This window comes from Mytilus edulis, chromosome 5, assembly GCF_963676685.1.
Source record: "Mytilus edulis chromosome 5, xbMytEdul2.2, whole genome shotgun sequence".
In the NCBI taxonomy this organism is placed as follows: Eukaryota; Metazoa; Mollusca; class Bivalvia; order Mytilida; family Mytilidae; genus Mytilus; species Mytilus edulis.
This window is the reverse complement of record NC_092348.1, coordinates 56,878,550-56,902,604: the sequence shown is the minus strand read 5'-3', so window position 1 is coordinate 56,902,604 and position 24,055 is coordinate 56,878,550. Positions and strand designations below refer to the sequence as shown.

Sequence of the window (24,055 nt, the reverse complement as noted above, 5' to 3'; positions counted from 1 at the left end):
TTGAAATCATATCCTTCAGTAGTAGCTGGGAAATCTTTGACGAGAATTTACCTAGCTTAATGTACAGTGATGTAATATTTCCAACTATCTGCAAACAGGCAGTGGCTAAATAGTAGATTTAAAAAACAATTACACGCTACATACCAAATATAAAATCATTCCCTTTTAAAGAAGTCTGAAAACTTTCGGACGGATGGACGGAGTCGAGTACATGGTTACTTGACCTGCTTCAGCCTTCGGTGGTGCGGCAAAAATGATATGACAATTAGGCTAAAGTTACTTCAAAGGTCTTAATCGAGATAAAAGCATGCGTAATGATTAGAAAACCAAGACATTCTACTTAATATTCTACCTGACACCTTCACTTCTGATAACCTTTTTGATCAATGATAAGATTGTTCTATATAATAGTATCACATTCTAATGACCGATCTTTTCATTCGACATGATGAGATCTTTGCTGGTAGTGGCTTTGGCTTTATGTGCAGTACATTGCAATGGATTCATTTTTCGACATGGTAAATTGTTAATTGCATAAAAATTGTTAATTGAGTTTGAACATCGGTATACTACTGTTGCCTTTATTTAATTCAAATATGTATCTTGTATAATTTGCTTTGCTGTTTATTTCCGATATTTTTCATAGACTGAATGAGTTAACAAAGATGAGAAAACGCTGTGTAAGTTTGCTAAAATACATCAAAATGGACTCTCTAGATATTTGCATGCCAGTTAATTTTCGACTTATGAGTTAGAATGTCCCTCTTTTGACCCTTTAACTTTAATTTCAAAAACCGCATGACGTTGTCACTTAACTTACGGCTTAATCGTATGACGACTGATTTTCAAGAGGAATACAGGCACATAGGGTCAAACAACCATGATATCGTAATTCGAGTGGGAGTGACAAAAAATGCTAGAAAATAAAAGAGATTAGAAATAGTCTTCTCAAAATGAATTATTACTACGACTTTGATAGACACGATTATTCTAAGAGGCCGTGCACAATACCAGTTCCACATGTCAAAACGAAGAGTACTATTCATCTTAATGGTCAAGTTATGTCAGGAACGAAGAAAACGCGAATAAATTATGATTATCGTACACACAATCTATGTGTTGAGTGCTGTTTTAAACCATTGAAAACAGTTTTTATAGCACTTTATATTGATAGTAAATGTTCATACTGTGGATTCATTATTATTCGTTGGATACCAATTTTCGTGGGTTTCGTTGGTACAGGTTAACCATGAATTCAAATGGTCAACGAATAACATATTTCCAATAGGGTTTGTATACAGAGATTGGTAAAACCACGAAATTAAATATCCATGAATATGCAAGTTTTCAGCAATCCACGAAAATTGATACCCACGAAAATAAATGAATCCACAGTAGTTTAAAGAGAAGCTTACAAATTTACAAATTTAGTCAGTAATACAGACCTTTAGATAAACCCCACATATTGAAACATAACTGTTTATATATTATTTTTTTCTTTTAAAGGATCAAAATGGACTAATCTGAAAGGTACGTAAAACTAGTTTATGTATTGTTACACAGATATCAAGCCATTTTCAACAACACTGTAAGATACCAGAAAAGGGCCTATGAGTTATGTCATCGGTAGCCGATTTGATGAAAGCAATGTTACGATTGAAGAATCATCTTATGGTGTCAAAATAATCATTTTAGGAATGGATTGACGATTTTGACAATTGTCATTTATTTGGTATTCTTGCATCAATTTACCTTGCAAGAATACCAAATAAATGAAGAGTCTTTTGGAGAAGAAACGCGCGACTGGCATAAATATAAAATTGCAATCCTTGTATCTATGATGAGTTTATTTACAATTATTCTTCAGTAACATGGGGAATAAATCCTTTGAGCAGTACCAGCTTTGTAGCTATGCCACTGACAGAGAATGCTGCCAAGTCTCAGGGATTTCAGAAGATTTCAGATTGTGGAGGTATGATATACCTTTATATAAAATCTTGTTTCCCATACACTTTTTAGCCATGGCGTTTTCAGTTTATTTTTAATCTATGAGTTTGACTGTCCCTCTGGTATCTTTCGTCCCTCTTTTAAAGTATGACAACACATATATTATAGTTAATGAAAAAAATTAAATCAATTCACGTAGTTTCAGATGTTAGAATACACCAACTACACAGCAAAAAGTGCCACGCATGTTTCACACATGGTAAAGAAAACGTGTGTAAAACGTATGTTTTTTGTGCGTTTAACACATGTTTTTTACAACATGCGTAAAACAGGCGTGCAAAAACATATATTAAATATGCGTTACAAAACGCATGAAATATTTCACATGTGTAAAACATGTGTAAATACAAACTCATGTAAAATACATGTTTTACATGCGTTTTACATGAATTTCAAAATTATATTTTTTTTATTACTGATTTTTTATCTTTGGCTTATTTTTTTTTAGTTTTGTAGTGGAAATTAACAATTTATAAATGAAAGACATGATTGGAACCCCTCCTTTATCCTTGGTTGGGAAACCCCTTTGAAAATGGGCTTTTGGCTGGATCCACCACTGAAGAATGTAATAACTTGAAAGTTTGAAAATAAATGAAAATTACAAAAACATGTCTGCCTAAAATATTTAATATTTTAATTTCAAAGCATTTTGTTAAGCTTGAATAGACAAAATTTACACATGGTTAAAATGAAATGCTGTAAAGTATGTAGATGAATTAATGTGTTAACTGACTAAATATACATTGTGATATTTGATATGCTGTCATTTATTGTCTTGTCCTTTACTTCTCATCATTGATGTCCTCCAATAGAAGCATGAGAGTATTATCTGACACAAGTTTGGTAAATTCTATATTTTGATTCAGTTTATATTAAAGTTCTATTCGTCACAATCCTGTTGCTACAAATGACTGGAACTGCTTCCTTGCAGAGTTACTTCTCCTTTTTAATTTGCCCAAGACATTTCCGTGTGACAATTTCTTCTGTAAACATAAAAAAGGTGATTAAGTAAAAAGACATTTGTGATGTTTATATAAGAGATGTTGAATTTCACAAGAACTGAATGTAACTGAAAGTTAAAAGTTCACGAAAGGTAAATATATACTGAACATTCTTATGAAAAAAATGCGCAAAATCAACAAGTTATTATACTTGAAATAAGTAACAAATGCATTTTTTTAAAGCAGCTTAACTCCTGCAAAAAAGCTAATCTGCAACATTTATTGAACTCATCCATGACTTTGGCTTGCCAAACTAACCTTTGAATTTGATAAAAAAATTATAAAAACAAACATGAAGTTGAACAATAGGATTGAGATTGACAATGCAATTTTCATTATACTTTCCATTTTAAAGGGGAACTATTAATTCCTGTAAAAATAGTTTCTTAGCACTTAATTTTTAAACTAGAAAAAGTCAAACACCTTCCTTTTTAACAGAATTTCAATGCATAATTGACCAAAGCTGATTATTTAACTGGTCTTAGCAAAGGTGGATTTAGAGTGGGGCCAGGTAAAAATTTGGTTGATTATATAGGGAATCATTGAAGCATGCCGGAGCGGGCGCCCTCTTAGGCAGTCAGTAGCCTCCTACTTATGAACAAATGATGAAAATTTCTAAAATCCTACAACTCACATAGGCTTGAGAGAGCTCACAATGCTATTTTCTATATCATTTATATTTCCAAATGGCAACATGTGTACAAACCACTATTATTTAACTTCAACAAAACATTGTATGGGAAAGAGAATGTGCAAACATGAAAAAAACTGGATAAAATGAAAACTTGTTGCATTTACTTTATCCCTTCAATGTGTTGTTTTGCAAGACAAAATTTTAAAAAGATGAAAAAGTACTAACCTAACTAGATATGCAAATGCAGTGAAAAATTTGCGGCTAGCATATAGACATAATAAAGGACAGTTTTTTTCTGTAAAATTCCTGTTGCATATATTCATACCTTCTTCAGATGAAGGATAATTTATACAATGTAGCATGGCACATTTGGTATTAACTTTCAGTAAGCAAAATATTTACCACTTGATATCTCTTCAGATTTATTGTTTGTTGGGATGCTGTCCCACTAAAATATACTTTACACATTCTTTTATTCAAAAACAGATTAACTATTAAACAAAAGTTATTGCAGAATAAAACTTCTTACCTGAAGAGTCCATTTTTTCTCCAGTGTCAATTACAAGTACATTTCCTTTTCTTTTCTTTGGTCACGTTTTTTAAACAGAGTCTTCTGTCCCAAAAGTTTTTTGTTATTGCATGTCTTGACTTGCTTGGAAACTTTAATAAAAAATATATCAGTTATAGATAATTAAACATGTTAAACAAAAATTGTAAAACGAATTTCTCTGATAATTACATCTATACATATATATATATGTGTACAGGAAAACATGGTTTATATATAATGTTTGAGTTAATATTAGCTTTTAATGAGCTTTCAATAACTGAAAGTACTATTAAGTTTTGATTGTTTGTCTTCATGTTAGAATTTTTTAGCTTTGTATCAATTCAATGAATCAAAACAATTTCTAACCGATTTCACCACTTTGTTCCTCTTTTGTGCTGTTACACAACAGTCACAACATTCTATTTATGCCTGTTCCAAGTCCGGATGAAATTTAGTTGTTGTTTGATGCAGTCTGCCATATTTGATTTATTTTGGCAAATCATTTTACATTTTGTCATGTCAAGCCTTGATGGCCTGTTATACATTTTTTTGTAGCTGACAGTATGAGCTTTGTTCATTGTTAAAGGTATTAAGGTGTCCTATATAGATGCTTAAATCCAGTTCATATAAACATTAGTAGATAGTAATCTCATAGGCAATCATACTACATTGATCTCCTTATTTTCAATATTATTATTCAAAATTGTATTATTTTTAACACATGTATAATTAGTCACATTAGGAATATAACTCAAGTTACAATCTAATGTAGCTTAGTTGATAAAGCTGCCAGTGTAGTGTGCAATTTCCAACACAAAAATGTATATATCTTAATTTATTTAACACTGTGTCTGAATTCTAGTCATTTTGACATGTTTGGAAACCTGGTCAAATGGGCACCTAAGCCACCTTTGATAGTTAATATGGCATAACAAGTCAAATCCGCCCCTTGTTAATTCGGGTAACCTGCAGTCGTTAAGTCCATACCCAAAATTAATATTATGTTTTGCAAGTGAACTGTTGAAGACTCCCATAACAGTGGCGGATCCAGAACTTTTCCTAAGGGGGCCCGCTGACTGACCTAAGGGGGGCCGGCTCCAGTCATGCTTCAATGATTCCCTATATAATCAACCAAATTTTTCCCACGAAAGGGGGGGGGGGGGCCCGGGCCCCCCCTGGATCCACCTATGCATAATTGTTTTATAAACTATCTAATATATTGAACTGATCCTTGAACCTCCTTTGAAAAAGGAACCATATTTTCACAGGTAGAATCTAGGTGCTCTATTTATATACAGTGCTGTTTCTCCATCTACCATTGGACATTTAACCAAATTTACATGACCTTGTGTGCTCTCTGTATAAACAATCAATGGAGCCACAATAGATCTGTTCCTACTGGAACCTATATTTAGTATTATAATGAACTTTTATTTTATGACAACTGCACAATACTAGCAAACAATAGTATTTATTGTTTTCAAGTATACAGGTAAAAGCATAGGCGGATCCAGGTGGGCTGGGGGCCTGCCCCCCTTTTGTGGGAAAAATTTGGTTGATTATAAGGGAATCATTGGAGCATGACTGGAGCAGGCCCCCCGTTAGGTCAGTCAGCGCCCCCCCCCCCCCCCCCCCCTTTAGAAAAAGTTATGGATCCGCCACTGAAAAGATCAGGTAAATCAGGAAAGGCAGATTATCAAAAAAAAAAATCAATGATAAAATTTAATTGTTTTCTCTTCTTTTTATCCTCATCTGTATATACTACAGTAGAGAAGAGAACCAATAATTACTTTCAGATTAAAGATGAAAACCGTTTTTTAATATCAGGTGACAGTTAAAAAATCAATTGCAGAAATGTCGTGAAAAAAGGTGCCGATTTGACTTTAATAAGGTGACGAATTACCAGGTGCCCGTGTGCTTTGTGTCCAGTAAAATTATTTAGAAATTACAGAGTTTTTTCATGTTAATTAATTCACCGTATCGATATACTTACACTGAGTGAGTCTTTGCAAAATTGTTCATTCTGTTAGGTACATAGTGGCAAGTGATAGTCATACCGTATTTTATTTATAAGTTGTACAAAAATAACCGCGGGAAATACCATTACACTGGCATGGAGACTCAGAGGAAATTACGGAATCCACATTCATATTTTTTTTTAAGGTCCAATCGGTTACATACAATTATTAATCATGTTTACTTGTTTTTATTACTTATAAATCTACGCATGGATTTCAATCATTTAATGCCGTTTAAATGGAATTTTTAATGCTTCGCCTTTTGTTTAATATTAGCCCGTACGGTTCACCCGGAAACGAGCGTTCAGACAGACGACACTGATATTGACATCATGATTCGTGAAGCAAAACGCAAATTTTATGGAAGATATGAGATGCAGCTAGGACAATGTAGGATATCTTCAATCTAGGACACTAAAGACAAGATGGGTAAGAATTCAACTTTAATATTTTATTCGATTAACATTTCACGAAGGATTTTTAAATGCCATTTCCAAAACTGATTTATTTATCCACAGGACTCAGGAGTTTGAAATCCTATCAATAACGGGGTAAACATATACCAAACTTAAATATCACAGTAGAGCTTCACTCGAATCAATCTTCTATGATTTATCCAGTTTGAGCAAATTATAAAGACATGCACAAACTTAAGTTAAGACCGTAAAGTAGAACCAGATGACCATTTCTGATTACATTTCTGGAGCACCCGAGATCACCCCTTGTTTTTGGTGGGGTTCGTGTTGTTTATTCTTTAGTTTCCTATGTTGTGTTGTGGGAACGATTGTTTGTCCTTTTCATTTTTAGCCATGGCGTTGTCAGTTTATTTTCGATTTATGAGTTTGACTGTCCCTCTGGTATCTGTTTATAACCATTGAAATGTATATGTCTCTTTGATAACTATACAGTTTTTGGTAGCGAGTGAAACCGGAGTGAAGTTAAAACTGGCTTCGTAATATTCCTGTTGTCTTCCCAAGTTCTGAGATAAACTATCAAAGCACGTCGGACTCACTAATTAGCGACAACAAGAATTTTAGCAACAAGAAGCGTCAACAAGCGACAAGAAGCGACAACAAGAATTATTTTAGCGACAAGAAAACATATTTTTTATAATTAAAATTAATTATTGCAATAAATATTAAAAGAATATGCAAAAGAAAATAATTTTAGCGACAAGAAAGTTAAAATTGATAGAAAAAAATGAAACATTATTAACATAATATTTTATCATCTATTATGTATAACAGCCAGTATTACGTTTAATTATTGTATTATGAGATTACTTTTCCTTGTGTTTTAGAACATATTTTTTATCTTATAATTTGTTTTTTAAAACTCTTTTCGTGCAATATATATTAAGCTATATATACAAATGTTTCATTTCTTCGTCTATCTATATAATAATATAAAAAAGAAGATGTGGTATGATTGCCAATGAGACAACTATCCACAAAAGACCAAAAACATTAACAACTATAGGTCATCGTACGGCCTTCAACAATGAGCAAAGCCTATACCGCATAGTCAGCTATAAAAGGCCCTGATAAGACAATGTAAAACAATTCAAACTAGAACTAACGGCATTAGTAATGTAAAAAAAAATGAACGAAAAACAAATATGTAACACATAAACAAACGACAACCACTGAACTACAGGCTCCTGACTTGGGACAGGCACATAATAAAACATTTCAATTAGACATATCTGCTCGTATATTTAAAAAAAACCATTAAATACAAATTTCTTTATATCTAATAAAAAAAAAATGTTTTCTTGTCGCTAAATAGTCTTCTTGTCGCTAAAATAATTCTTGTTGACGCTTGTTGTCGCTAATTAGTGAGACCCAAGCACGTAAACAATAAGATGTTTATTTAAAAGACATATATATATGGTTGAATATAAGTTATATACAATACCATAAATATACAGTGGGGCTGCCGCTAGTCTACTTGTTAATGTTATTGTAACAGTCCCTAAAGTGGGAGCCATAGCATGAGTGTCCTCTCAATTCAAATCCTATTAGTAAACTTTCCTGAACCCAATGAGTGACATCATACTTATAGTTCCTAGCTAGGGACAAAGAGTCCAATAGGGTTTCAGTCTGCACGGTTAGCCACTAGTCCGATGCCCCAGACTAGTAAAATGTCATTCGGACTAGTAAGGTTTTGCAAAACTTTGTTTGGCCCAATAAGAAAAAGTCAGAATATTGGTCTTCGGACTAGTAGTTGAAAAAGTTTTTGGTGCAGACTGGGGTTTGGAAGTCTGGCAAGATCAAAGTCCTGACAAGAATAATAACATGGCAGGTGGCGGTCTCGGGAGAAAGAGTTACGGAACTATAACTGTATAAGTAATACATTTGTACTATTAAAGACATACCTGCCAACTTTTCAAAACTTATTTAAGAATGTCATATCAAATTAAAATTTTTGGAGAATTGGATTATAAAATTACAGAACCAGGTGCTCTGCAGGGAGCAGCTTTCTACGACCCGCTGAGGGTGAACCATGAATAGTTGGGGCTAGTATCATGAGTATAATATTGACACAACATTCAAGCTTGATACAGCTCTGAATTTGGATTCTGATCAAATTTTTGACATACATGTAATATGAGTTTCTGACACTAAGCAAATGTCATGATCTTACAAATCTATTGTGCAATATTGTGCAGTTAAAAATTTCTTCTTTTTAAAAATTTGGAATTCAAGAAATTCAATGACATTTTGTCACTTTTTTATTAAATCGCTATTGGTAGTAAAAGCTCGTCTGGCCTACTAAACAAGCCCCTGTGAACCACTAAAAAACAATAAATTAAGCAGCTTTGACTCCATAATAAATGAGATGCTCAAGCGCAGCCAATCATATCTGCTTAAATGTTTTGTAAAGATATTTAACATGTTTAACAATGTCAATGAATGTATTAACAACAGGAAAATTCCCTGAAATATGGGCTAAAGGATTTATTGTCCCATTACATAAAATCAGATCTAAAGATTACCCATCAAATTTTAAGAAGCATCACGATAGGAAGTTGTGTAGGAAAACTCTTTTTAAAAATACTCAATAATAGATAAGAATAGTTTATATAAACTATAAGAAATATAGTTGGTCCAGAGTGGACACTGCTCATTGTTGAACGCTGTATGGTGGCTATGGTTGTTAATTTCTGTGTCATTAGCAATCATATCACATTTCCTATTTTTATAGGACGACTGCAAGTTCTGGTGGATGGTCTTAGAAAAATATCATAACATGTACATGTATACCGGTATGATAGAATTTTTTTTTTCTCCGATTAGTAACTGTGTGGATGATGAATAAATGACAGGGATTTTAACCTCACTGCAATAATATATAATATTGTAGCACTTGATACAATCACTTTTTAAACGACCGCAAACATTAAAAAAATTTTGGTCGTATATTGGTATCACATTGGCGTCTGGGTCTGCTTCGTCGTTGTCATCCGAATACTTTTAGTTTTCACACTATAACTTTTGTTTAAGTAAATAGAAATCTATGAAATTTTGACACAAGGTTTATGACCACAAAAGGAAGGTTGGGATTGATTTTGGGAGTTTTGGTTCCAAACAGTTTAGGAATTAGGGGCCAAAAAAGGGCCCAAATAAGCATTATTCTTGGTTTTCGCACAATAACTTTAGTATAAGTAAATAGAAATCAATTAAATTTAAACACAAGGTTTATGAACACAACAGGAAGATAGGGATTGATTTTGGGAGTTAAGATCCCAGCAGTTTAGGAATTAGGGGCCAAAAATAATTTTAAGTTCATTAGACCACATTCATTCTGTGTCAGAAACCTATGCTGTGTCAACTATTTAATCACAATCCAAATTTAGAGCTGAATCCAGCTTGAATGTTGTGTCCATACTTGCCCCAACCGTTCAGGGTTCAACCTCTGCGGTCTTAAGTTATAAAGCTGTGCCCTGCGGAGCATCTGGTTATCATTATACTATATGGTTTGTTTTAATACAAAAATGTATATAAAATATTAATAAAACTGTTCAAAATATATAGCATATTCCCTCAACCAATATAGTGAGTTCAGTATAATATACACTTCTTAGTTTTATTATTTGATTGACATGAATTGTTTATACTGATATCTGAAATATTTGCCACTGAGACATTATACAGACTGCCTTATGTAGGCATTAAAAATTTAAGGGACTTGGTCCATCTTTCAGTATTACATTGGATGATGATTCAGTTTTTGTTTCCTTGTGTTAACTTTAGTTGGCAATTGCCTCATGTAAAGGATTAGGTCCAGTAAGACCCCTTTTTGGCCCCAAAATATAGCAGTTTTACAAAATTGTTTAAATGTAAACTTCTAGTTATTCATCGGAAAGTAGAATGCTACTGCTACATAAATGTGGGCTGTTTTCAACAATACAATGCACATATATCGGGTACTAGCATCATTAAGTCATGCTAAATTACTGAAATCTTCACAATTTTAGAATTTTAGTTAAATTTTAGACGTTTTTTTGTCTTGAATGAAAGTGGCCGCATTGGTGTCCATTCTTAAAAATATTGAAAAATAAGTTGTATTTGATGATAACACATAACATATATAAAGGTTGAGGATGAACAAGAATCAGCCATTTCAATTAATATTTTATAGTGTGTCTTTCTATGTTGTGATGTTACACTATTGTTTCAGATAAGGTTGAAGGTTTGGTACCATTTAAAAGTTTAAACCCCCTGCAATTGTGTGGCACCTGTCCTTAGTCAGGAATCTGATGTTTAGTAGTTTTTGTTTGTTGATGTAGTAACTAAGTTCATAAGTTTTTCTCGTTTCTTCTTTTTATACGCCCATTTATGTGAGTACATATGTATTATGGTATACCTTTGTCTGTCTGTCCATGGTCAACATGTTGGACATTAACTCATAAATGCTTTAACCATTTTGCATAAAACTCCGGTGAATTGTTTATATCTATTGACATGAGCTGCCTTTCATTTTTTATAGAGCTTGGTTTAGATTTTAAGTTTCTGAGTAACAGGGTTGTTCATAAAAAAAAGGTGATTTTCCAGTTTTTAGTCAATAACTCAAGAATGTTTTCTCCTACTTGCAAGAAATTTTGGTGTATTTTTTATATCTATTGACATGAACTCCCTTTCAATTTTTATAAATTTTAAATTTCTGAGTTAACCCTTTACTCCATGGAGATATTTTTTTAAAATACTTGATTTTCATAGGATTTTTTTCAATAAAAAACAAATTATCAGGTTTAAAGTATTAATGCATTACAAAAACAAATATTTCATCAATGAAATTCAAGTCAGATATTCTCATGAATTTTCTTTTCATATTAGATACAATTTTTTTAAAGTTTGATGCAGACATTTTGTAGTCAAAGCCTTTCAACTGAAGTACTGCACAGGCGTCAAAAGGCGTCATTATGGAGTAAAGGGGGTGGCGTCAAAAAGCGTCATTATTGAGGAAAGGGTTAACTTGCCAGGTTTTATATTCATAAAAAAGGGTGATTTTCCAGTTTTCAGTCAATATCTCCAGATTGTTTTCTTTTTCTTGCAAGAAATTTTGGTGAATTGTTTATATCTTTTGACATGAGATCCCTTACAATTTTTATAATTTTACTTTTTAGATATTGGGTTTTTGAGTTACCGGATTTAATTCATAAAAAGATGGGGAATTTTTCCAGTTTTCGGACAATAACTCAAAAATACTTTCAGCAGCTGTTCTCGTGAAACTTTTGTGAATTGTTTATAGCTTTGATGGAAGCTCCCTTTAGAATTTTAAAATTTTAGATTTTACATTTCAGAGTTATGGCATGGGGTTTTATTCATTAAATAAAGGGGATTTTCCAGTTTTGGACAATAACTCAAAAATGCTTGCAGCAATTCTCATTGGATGGTTTTACTCTAGTAGTAATTTTTTGGGCCCTTTATAGCTTGCTGTGCATTGTGAGCCAAAGCTCTATGTTGAAGACTGTACTTTGACCTTTAATGGTTTTACTTTTACATGTTTTATAAATTGTGACTTGGATGAAGAGTTGTCTCATTGGCACTCATACCACATCTTCTTATATCTATCATCTTCATTTTGGCTTTCACATGAACACATGTGTCTGTAATTGTAAAGTAATATGAAAATAGTTTCTGTAAAATTTTTATGAAATGGATTTCTTTTTATCCTATAGGCTAGTTATCAAATTTGACCTCCCCTAGTATGTCAGGAAGGTACATGTACATGGATGTTTAAAAAATTCCACAAACGGTGAAGAAAATGGCAAGGGAAGACGCCTAGTAAATGTTTCAAGTACAATCTAGCAATGGTAAGTATATTTTTTGTATGGTGCAAGATTTTTTTGCTGTGTTGAAAACAATTCGAGGCCTTCCGTTGTTTTTTGCTCTTTGTCAGACTTACTGTATTGAATATATATGTACTTTGTAAGACAACTTGCTTTCAATACATTATTTATGCTGAAACTTTATTACTATATATTAAGGTAACTTTGCTGTTACAGTGTTTGCCAAACTGAAATTTGAACTTTTCTACTATACATTCAACTAAAACATCTTGAAAGTTCTTTCTGTCTGAATTGCTTTTTGTCTGAGACTTGTTGGTGAGACAGAGTTTGGGATTCACTGCTGTTACAAATAGTAAGGAGAATTTATTAAAAAAGATATAATGCAATAGAGAAACAACTGATAACTTATAAGGGGTATACTATACATGGTATATATCAATGAATCTACATTAGTAAATACACAGCGAAAAAAAAAGAAACACATACAATTGCAAGATGGCCCCTATATGGTTTTTTGAACCTCATGGAAAATTGACCATCAGGTCAAAATACAGCTATGGCAATTTAACCCCCTTGTATGGAACATTGAACATTGGGGTAAAATATAAATTTTGGCTTACAAAAAATGTATATCTCTGAAAACAAAGCATTTAGAGCAAATCTGACATGGGGTAAAATTGTTTAACCAAATATTATGAAACTTACACACCCTGATAATATCAACTAAATGCAGATCAAGTACAAATTTGGGTAGGTCACTTTTGCTGTTCTGGAGTTATTTCCCTTATTATAACATTATACCTATGCAAGAGGGGGCATCATCTGTGTCCCATGGAGATAAAAAAAATTAAAAAAAAATTATGAAAATGGACAAATCTGACATTTTGATAAACCAAATATTTATAGTGAATCTAGTGTTTTATTTAGAGATGTCTAAAAGGATCCGGCATGTATTACAGCTGATTTCTTTATGCTTGCAAAGTAAAACTTTGGTTGACTGTTTATACAAGCTTTGTGAATAAGATTGACATCTTTAAACAATATATATATAGGCATAGTTAAACCTATATATATTATATTTGAATTCAATTGGGTGTTATCCTAATATGATTGTACAAAATACAAACAAAGCAAGCAAGCTAACCAAAGTTTTGCTCTACATGCATTAGGAAATTAGCTGTAACCCTGTATGGAAAAACACTGTCATTGAGAGTGAATTGAAACTATTTGCACCTTTACCATGTTCATAGTTAGTACAAAATGACATCTAATAAAGAATTAATTCAAATCTTAATTTTATTTCATTTATGTTACAGGAGTTTCTGGAAAGCCAAGCAAAACCAAAGGATATTTTCATAGAAAGGACTTCTCAGAGTTCTGTAGCAAAAAAAGTAGGTATGTGTATAAATATATTTATATTTATGTAATATTTGGAGAGATTTAAAAAAAAATAAATGTTTTAATCCTTGCTCTTCCAAACACATTTGCAGTTGTTAAAGTTTCATGTGTTACCTATAAATAAATGAATGAAAAGTTTCAACTTAATTCTTATGGTTATAACACTTTAAAAACTGCTCGATTTTGTAAGTACAAAGATCAGTTGTGGTTACATTTTGTATTGCAAGATTTTTTTTATTACAAATATTAATTGCTTCCAATTTTTAGCTACATATATTAAAGTTTAATATAAAAATAAGAAGATGTGGTATGATTGCCAATGAGTCATTACTCTCCATCAGAGACCATTGAAGAAGAATTTAAAAATTAGCAAAACTCATGCCAAATGTAAAACCAAAAATCATGTGTCTAAGACTTAAATATCAATCAGTAAACATCTAATTGATTTAGAGTCTAGAGAATAGACTGCCATTAATCATAGGATAAGGACATGATCTTGTACAATGCCAAAATATAGGTATCAACAGTTTGTAAAACTGGTCAACATACATATGTGTATAACAATAATGTTTAATTTGGTTTTAATTTACTGATAGCAAAATCAATATTTATATTTATAAAATACTTTCCAGTTTTATTCAAATATGTTGTTATATATATCAAAACGAGACAAATATAAAAAAGTAGATGTGGTATTATTGCCAATGAGACAACTCTCCACAAGAGACCAAAATGAGACAGAAAAGCATGTTTAAAAGTCACTGAGGATATGTCCTTATTTTTAAAACTATTAACAACTTGCAGTAAATGGGAATAAATCAAATTAAGTTTTTAAATGTATGAATGTAATTTTTTTTTTCAGATGAAGACAACTTCAAGAAGAGTGACATTTAGAAGATAGAACATTCTATTGATATTGTTATTATGTCAACAACAAAAAAACATAAAAAGTTGTGTAACGTTTTGAGATTGCTGTATAAAATAAAAGTAGAGTGAAATCAAATTTTTGGAAGTTTTTTGAAAAATTTATATTCTGCAACAACTAGACAACAGAGAAAAAAAATATGAATGAAATTCTTTAAAGTGGATTTATTGAATTTTTCATTTAACATGTTTAAAAAAAATAATACAATCTCAGATTTCTCAAGAAATTGCTTATTATCAAACCGGCAAGGGACACAACTTCAAAATTGTATTTAAATTGATGCTAGAGGAAACATCTTATACACTTTTGGGGTTTTCCTTTTCATATTACATGCATAAGTCAACAAATGCGTTTGTCAAAGTTTAACCATAAGTAACATTTTAACAAAAATTGTCAAATACATGTACAACATTCCACAAAATCCATTTAAGACAATTTTGACCTCTTTTTAAAAGAGTTGTGGTATTACTGCCAATGAAACCGCAGAGACAAAAGATTGTCGGTTTATATTCCATGAAATATTTCATATCATGGTCTTTTCAATCATCTTAGTGTCAAATGTACCAGATCAAGGTTTTAGAAACATGAAAATCATGTTACAGATATTTCTTTAGTTTATTGGTGTATTCAAACAGGAAAATTTTAAAGACTGATGAAAAGTGAAGTCTGGTCTGCACCATGATTCTGATGTTGCTTGTCAAACATGTCAAAAGGAGATTTGTGGTCAAAATAACATGAAGAGATGTTGTATGATTGCCAATTGGACAACTATCCAACAGAGTCCAAATTAAACTGATTAAAGGAATTATATGTCCAGGGAACAGCCAAACATAAGTCGTCTTGGTTGTGTGGAACATATGGAATGTGAACTAGTAAACTTGACAAAGGTTTTATGGATGATTTGGAATAATATCTTATAATTTGTTTGAAATATGCATTATACGCATGTTTGTTACACACATGCTATACGCATCATTTAAAACGCATATTATACACATGTTTCTTACAACACACGTTTAACGCATGATTTTGAAACATGCGTTTTACATCACATATATTTTTCATGTGTAAAACACACGAATAACGCATGTTTTAAACATGCGTTTTACATAACATGTATTTTTCATGCGTAAAACGCATGAATAACGCATGTTTAAAACATGCGTTTTACATAACATGAATTTTTCATGCGTAAAACGCATGAATAACGCATGTTTAAAACATGCGTTTTACATGCGTGGTAGGAAAAAGACGTTTCCCATGCGTTACCAAACATATGTTTTACATATGTAAAACATGTGTAAAACATGCGTTGCACTTTTCCCTGTGTATTCTTGACTCTTTCTAATCTTATAATTTTTCTTTAAAAGACTTCAGTAATGATTTATGTATATTAATAGTAAAATAGAACGTCTTTCAAAATAATTTCAAAGGAAAATTACAATATTTGAAAATAATTTATGAATATCAATTTTTATTTATAAAGTGAAAAAAAAATATTGCGTTTAAAGTCTGACGCGAAAATGTGTTTTATACAATGTTACCTGACTAAACCGAATCCTGTATAAACCGAAAACCTGTATAACAAAACATGTTCGTAAGCACAGTCATATAAAATTATGTGCGTTGTGAACCTGATAAAATCGTACGTAGGTCAAAACCGAAAAGGTTCGGTTTAAACACTGTATAAGCATTATGCAATTACATTAAAACGTAAATGATGCTATAGAGAACTAGACTATGTGTGGCTTCCCTAGACAGAAACATTTCTATTTTTTTTAAATGTTTTCATTTAAAGTCAATCTTTTTGTGCACACTTTTTCGGGAATTATGCAATATCATCAGTAAACATTTTAGGTTTACCTTTTCTTGTTTTTGAATTGTGTTACATTAAAAAATCACTCTTAAAAGTAACAGAAAATGTAAACCATACAATTTTAAGTTAAATTCATATACATTACAAAAGAACGTGGAAATAATTCTTTCCGTAACTTGCATTCCTTTATTCTTTTATTTTATTACTTTGATGAAGATTACATTTTTACCTAAACAGATTCTAGTGGTTTACATGGCATCCGGTATGTTAAGGACAACGATATGAATCTCATTTTGATATATGATGTGCAAGGACATATTGCTGGAATTTCTGCTGCGGTTAGTACGATATTATGTCTAATCTTCATTTTTCATGTTTGTTCGGTGCCTATGATTAAATTCTAGTCGCAAAATAATCATACCTATTCCGAGTTACCTTTTTTCATTAATCCAGGATCTACCAATTAGGAATCATTCATTTCTCTTGCACAGCCTTCGATAATGGGCTCAACATACTAATAGTAAATTGTAAAAGACGCTAGTATGAACAAATGTGAAACAAATGAAAAATCAACCAAATATTTCAGTAAATAAAGGCAAAAGTAGTATACCGCTGTTCGAATGTCATATATAGATTGAGAGAAAACAAATCCGGGTTACAAACTAAACTGAGGGAAAACAACGAAATAACAGAAACACTAAAGTGCAACCAAAAAAAAACCCAAACGACAATGCAACACACACAGAAACAAACTATGAGATAACAACTTCCATTTTCCCGACTTGGTACAGGACATTTTAATAAAAATACTAGTGGGTTGAACCTGGTTTTGTGGCTAGACAAACCTCGCGCTTTTATGGCAATGTTAAATATAACACTCAAATGACAACATTACATGACAGGACTACAGTACCAAATAATGGAGGACCATTCAGGACAGAGAAATCATAAATAAACAATACAATAGAACATTTCGACATGTTAATATAGACCAGACGACGTAAATGGTAAGCAACAATCTAAGAGTTGGTAAAAATGTCCTTAGTTAGTTTACACAAAGACACATCGTATAAATCAACAAATTCGTGAACAATAACCACTGAATTACAGGTTGCTGATTTGGGACAGACACATACATAGTGTGGTTGTTTTAGTGCCAACACTCTTAAGATCTGATAGAAAGTTGTTGACTAATCGTATTGGCATTAAGCATAAAAACAAACAACATAACACAAAAGACACAAAGTATCGACCTAAAAATAATCGCAGTTACAGAAAGATAGTTCAAAGCAAATTTCGTTTCGAAACATATTTTCTCAGACTAAAATATCAATGAGTAAATATTCAACGGAGTTAGTATAATGACGTCATGAGTAGTTTAGACCTTACAAGCTATGCAAGCTTAAATCCATTCTGGTTTTCATCTAGTTTGATGTGTGTGGAGCACTGTCAAACGTTCTGTCAAGTTTTTACAAAATTTTGTTGTTTCTTATTTGACAGGTTCCAACTAATATGGCAAATGGATGGCCACATGCCTTTCTTAAGGGACATCCTTTTATCAAGTCTGGCAACCACCATCACATTTCTGCATATTTTGTTGATCCTGGTAAGAATGTACATGTACATAAAAAAGTAAACCCTTTTGAGTTATACCTAGATTATCATTTAAGTCATTAAAATGAAAATCACTTCATTGGAGAATGCATACATAAATGCAACAGTAGTATACCGCTGTTCAAAGGTCATTTATCGATAAAAAGAGAACACATCCGGGTTACAAACTACTAAAACTGTGAAAAACACATCAACTATAAAAGGAAAACAACGAAACAACAGAAACACTTCAATGCAACAAAAACAAACGCCACTGCAATATACATAGAAACGAACTATTATAAAACAACTGCTATATTCCTGACTTGAAACAGGATATTAAAAACAAAAATGGTGGTTGAACCTAGTTTTATGGCTAGCATAACCTGTCGCTTGTATGGCAATGTTAAAAATACAGCTTAATATAATACAATAGTACGTGATTGGAATATAATACAAATAAATGCAAAAAAACTTAGGACAGAGAATTACATAAATAAATAATGTAATAGTATATTTCGATATGTTAACCACAGAATAACTACGAACACCTGCAATTAATTTACGACAATATACAAAAACAGAAGAGAATTTTGAACTGTGCGTCACACGAATGTATCAACGCCACAAAAAATACAAAAATCGGGATTAAGTTTGTAATGGTGTAATTTGATTTATTTACTATTATTATAGAATTTTGTTAGTAAAGGTGTAATTTGCTGGATTTTCCAACTTTGTCTTTTCTTCTATATCAAACTCAGTAAAAATAAATGCATGGCACATATATATATATATATATATCCGGATCTGGTATACTTAAAAATTTTTGACACCGTATGTTTGTGGCATAACATCGTGGCCACAAGTTAAAAAAAATTCTGTTTAGTATTTAATTTATATTAAGATCCATTTTGTTACATCTTGTGATCAATTTTATTTGGTAATCGCCAATGGCAGTCAGCAGGGTTAAAGAACATCAGTTGTTCGACCTGTTATTCAAATGCGTTTTGTTTAAATATACTTTTTCACTTTTTTGGTCTCTTGGAAAATGTTGTTTGTGCTGTTTTTAGACCCTTCTACAACGAAATTTGTTTTACATGAACACGTATAAAAATTGCGGTTTTTATCCAACGCAATCATAGGTTTGAACGTAGTTTTCGATTTAGACTCGTATACTTATCATTCGGCAATCCTCGGTAGAATCCGCTACTCTCAGATGAGGGTACGGAATCGGCCGAGTTGAGACGAATGGTATACTTATATGACTTATATATATATATATATATAAGTGGAAACAAATGTTCTCTATTTAGATAACTTACAAATATTATTTTATTCGCAAACAGATTTAATCAAAGCAAACACAAGACTTCCAAATACCTTTTTATTTAAAATGAATTAAATATACGCTATATCAAGGGCACGGTGTGCATAAGTCAAAATTTACAAATGATTAACTAAGATAATGTTACACATGTTTAATATTTTGTTTTAGTTTTCCCCGACAATTTCAATAAACTATAACTTATTAAACAGAAAAATTCTATAACTATATATATACGGATTAAGATGGAATGTTAATATTGCGACTGAAACAATATCCTTTGTATTTTTTCGATGTTTCTTGATAACATCAGTCAGCCTGACTAAACTAGGTTTATATATTTTTATGATGATGCTGAATACTTTCTAATTGTAAATTAAACTAAATATATTTTCCTATTTACCTTTTTTATCGTTATAATACATAAAACAAATCAATATTTCCATAGCAATTATTTGCGCCTCTGGAAGAACTACAGCCTTATACCACCAACAGGGGGTAGGCACTGATCTATACATTCAAAACGGAACAGATCCGATAGCTGACTCCATCAAAATACCACATCTTCAGAGTGGAGTAACTTCTACTCACTGGACAAAGGGGAAATGTTTCCCTACAATGGGTACGTTATTTCTATAACATTATGAAAATAGCCTATCTCAATACAGACATTAAATTCAAATTTCCACTATAGCCTTTAAATCTTCCCGTCATACTTAAACTGAAGCAGTGATGTTCTTCGTTTGCATGAAATCTATAAAATATGGAATTGTATGAACTGCTACAAACGAAAACTATTCAAAAATAAGTACAGGAGAAGACTTGGTTCTAAAGTATTGTGGTTCTAGTTATCAAAAACAAAAATGATAAAAAAAAAATATACTATTATTGTGTCATATTATGATTGAATTTCTAAACAAACTAGTTCGAAAACTATAACTTCACTTTTAGAGGTATAAATAACAATATTGGGTATTTGTTATAAACAATCTATTTAATCTATTTGGACACAAAATTAATTTAAACGAATTATTAACAATTTATTGATAAAACGAATCTTCAATCTATCTGATATATATAAAAAAGAAGATGTGGTATGATTGCCAATGAGACAACTCTCCACAAACCAAAGTGGTACATAAATTAACAACTATAGGGCACCGTACTGAGTTATGATTCAAATTAACATCATAAGGATGTCAAAATGTAATATATAACTTTGAAAATGATGTAAACATCTGTTTTTTAATAACTTAAAAAAAATCTTAATTTCTTATTACAATACTATATCGCATCTAAAAATACACGCAGTCACTCAAATGCACCTATGGGAGGCCAGCTCGAAGACATTTTACAATATAACCGAACTGAATATCATAATAAATTCATGTCATTTCGACTTACGCAGATAGTTGTGTAGAGATCGTTGGCATCGTGCATCATCTCCTTATTTGATGATAAAATATCGTCTTTTACGCACAGCTTACTTTTTTAAAAAGCACCTACCAAAAGCACGAGAAAGGGAGGGGGTATTATAATATTTTTGTTTTTGCGAAAATATGAACACTAGAATGGATTTAGATAAGAAAAACGTTAGAATGCAATTAGATATTTGTATTTGTTTTGTAGGTCTCCATTACTGGTACAACATAAGAAAAGATATGAGTTGCGATGAATTTTATCCAAGTTTTTTGTTGTATAATGGCGGTAAATTGAATGCTTTTGGTTGGGCTTTCATCGCAGACTTGACTTCATCTAGATTAGAACATCCACCACAATCAGCAATATCTGTGAGTATTTTCATAGTATTGATTCATTACATATTTCAAATACTCCTATCAAGTTTTTAAAATGATCATAGGAAGCAAAAAGTATCGAAGCAAGTCCGAAATATCATATCTATATAAGTTTATTTATTTACTTTTAAAACTGTCTTCCTATTTCAAATTGCTTACTGACTGACGAGTCAAAAGTGCACATTAAAGCTTAAAACGTAGGTTTTTGCTGTTTTATTACTTTTCATTATCATGTGTTTATTTATTTAGCATTTATAAAAAGGAACTTAGAAGATCTTAGAATCTGATGTTTATTCCATAAAGAGATAATTATTCAATTTTGTTGTCATAAAACGTTTAAAGTATTTGTGGCAATACATGTTAAAACGAACAATAAACAAAGAAATATTCACACACAAAAAAAAACACAAAAAAAAAACACAAAAAAAAAATCATCAAAACATACAATATTACGATAATGACTAATTTGAAAGTTTAATCAAATTGTTCAAAATATATTTGAACTGTTCAAATCGTAATGAACCAGGATTCGATGATCTATAATAATTTGATCAAGGGAACAAAACTCGCAAACGAAAACAAGTCTTATTTATTATCAATCATTTTTGGGGTTATATCTAATGAAATATTAAAGTCTTCAAACTTCAAATTAGAAAAATATTATGATTATGTTTTTATGTTAAATGGATAATTTTTATTTAAATTTTTTTTTCTCTAATTCTACGGAAATTTATCCCTTTCCGAACCCATTGTAAAAAAAACATTTAATCAACGTGTGGTTGCCGGTGATCTCAAAAGATGATTGGATGATTTTAAGGGTCATGACCTTTTTAGCTAACTGGATGAATCAAAAATGTTCTAATAGGTGTACATTAAATCGACATCTTCGTGGAATGTAAAAGGCACTTGAAAGGGATTTTTGTTTAACAAAAAAAGAAAAAGTGTTTTTTAATCATTAGAGAAACAGATTCTTACATAGTTATTCGTGGATTATCGGATTTATCCAATCTCGATAGTTAAATTATAAATTTTCAAGTCCTCGCCGAGGATCGGACTTTAAAATTGATAATTTAACTATCTCAATTGGATAAATCTGTTAATCCACGAGTAACTATGTAAGAATCTCTATATATATACATATACAGAAAATCAAATTGGAGGGTTCCTAATCACATGGCAAAATCAAATGACAAAACACATGAAAAACGAATGGACAAGAACTGTCATTTTCCTGACTTGGTACAGGCATTTTCAAATGTAGAAAATGGTGGATTAAACCTGGTTTTATAGCGCTAAACCTCTCAATTTGTACGACAGTCTCATCAAATTCCGTTATATTTACAATGATGCTTGGACTAAACAGACTAAAATAGTCAGAATAAGGATACAGCAGTCATTGTCGTGTTACAATTTTAAAAGGAAATACATTGCTTTGCGTGTCTGACGTCAGACAATTTTATACGTCACATATTTTAGTCGTTCAATGTTTATACAAACAATTTTAAAATTTCACATGGGCAATGTTAGCATACAGGGTTAACAAATCAAAAGTATGTAAGGATTAATTTCAGAAATAGACTGACCGAGATTTAAAATAGTCCAAAAGTTCTATAGAATTTATAAGAATCCAAACATGATTCATTCCACTACGCGATTGAAAATTTTGGACGTTTGTGGTTCAACGTATTTTCTAATTTATAATAGAAATATAACATAATGACATATTATAGAACAATAACATACTGACAGGATCTTAAAAAGTACAGAATCACGTTATAAGATCCAAAGAAATACAAAAAGTCGCATATACAAAACACACCTGCAAAAATAAAAGATAATACAAACACATTGACGGGATGTTAAAGTACCGAGCCACGTAAAATCGATATCACATAAAACAATCCAACAGTAATAGTAAAATTAATAATAGAACAAAGACAAATTAATAAAAGAACACTATAATATGTTGTTAAGAAGATAAACAACATCAGTACGAAAACATTATGCATCACTTGTGAAGTTGATACGGAATATTTATCAACAAGGTCTTGGTTCCTTCCGATTAACTGTTTTTAGAAAAAGGACGAGACGTTGAATTGTTCGCTTCCAGTAAACAATTCGCCGAAATAGTTTCCATGTGCAGTGAACTCAGAGTTGACCTTTCTGGTAAAATTTCGGTGTTCGCAATACCCATGGATCTGTCATTGAAATTAACTATTATCTTATTAGTGCATGTTATACACGAGCTCAATATCCATGCTTTTTGCTGATTGTTTACGAAGGTGACAATCGGTATACTACGATTTCAAAACACGACAATTAATAAGCTACCATATCTACACATCATAACAGACCAAGAGCATTTTTTGACGATTATAAGATATGCATGCGTATAATTGAATAAACATTTTGTTTCACCAGTCAACCGTTTCATATGACTTTAAGAAATTAATAGCATATGCATAAAAATTGATGGTCATTTTAACATAACAACGTAAAAAGAAGCACAAAACGACAGAATAGTTGGTTCTATAATGTTTTTTTTTATAATATAGGGTTTCATGAATCCAGTACCAGACTGCTTGTTAAACGCTGGAAAATTATCTACGATGCACATCTATTTGTCCGACAACCCAGTATTGGACACATGCTAAGATTGAAATTACTATTGTGTTTATTAAAAAAATATTTCGTAAAA

General features: G+C 31.4%; 1 protein-coding gene and 2 long non-coding RNA genes across 3 annotated transcripts; 2 read left to right on the top strand and 1 right to left on the bottom strand.

Moving 5' to 3' along the window:
* Positions 1 to 383: 383 nt before the first annotated feature.
* On the top strand, positions 384 to 24,055 carry LOC139524030 (uncharacterized). Its single transcript, XM_071318555.1, has 8 exons — positions 384 to 518; positions 1,507 to 1,530; positions 1,868 to 1,972; positions 16,882 to 16,982; positions 18,145 to 18,250; positions 20,010 to 20,183; positions 21,191 to 21,351; positions 23,913 to 24,055. The coding sequence occupies exons 1-8, from the start codon at positions 446 to 448 to the stop codon at positions 24,009 to 24,011; spliced, it is 843 nt and encodes a 280-aa protein (XP_071174656.1). The 5' UTR covers positions 384 to 445; the 3' UTR covers positions 24,012 to 24,055.
* Positions 2,619 to 6,342, bottom strand: LOC139524032 (uncharacterized). The gene is made up of 3 exons (XR_011664726.1): positions 6,186 to 6,342; positions 4,172 to 4,302; positions 2,619 to 2,990 (listed from the first exon to the last, which is right to left on the bottom strand). It is a non-coding gene; the product is annotated as an uncharacterized lncRNA (long non-coding RNA).
* LOC139524031 (uncharacterized) lies at positions 6,479 to 14,906 on the top strand. Its single transcript, XR_011664725.1, has 3 exons — positions 6,479 to 6,639; positions 12,395 to 12,529; positions 13,822 to 14,906. It is a non-coding gene; the product is annotated as an uncharacterized lncRNA (long non-coding RNA).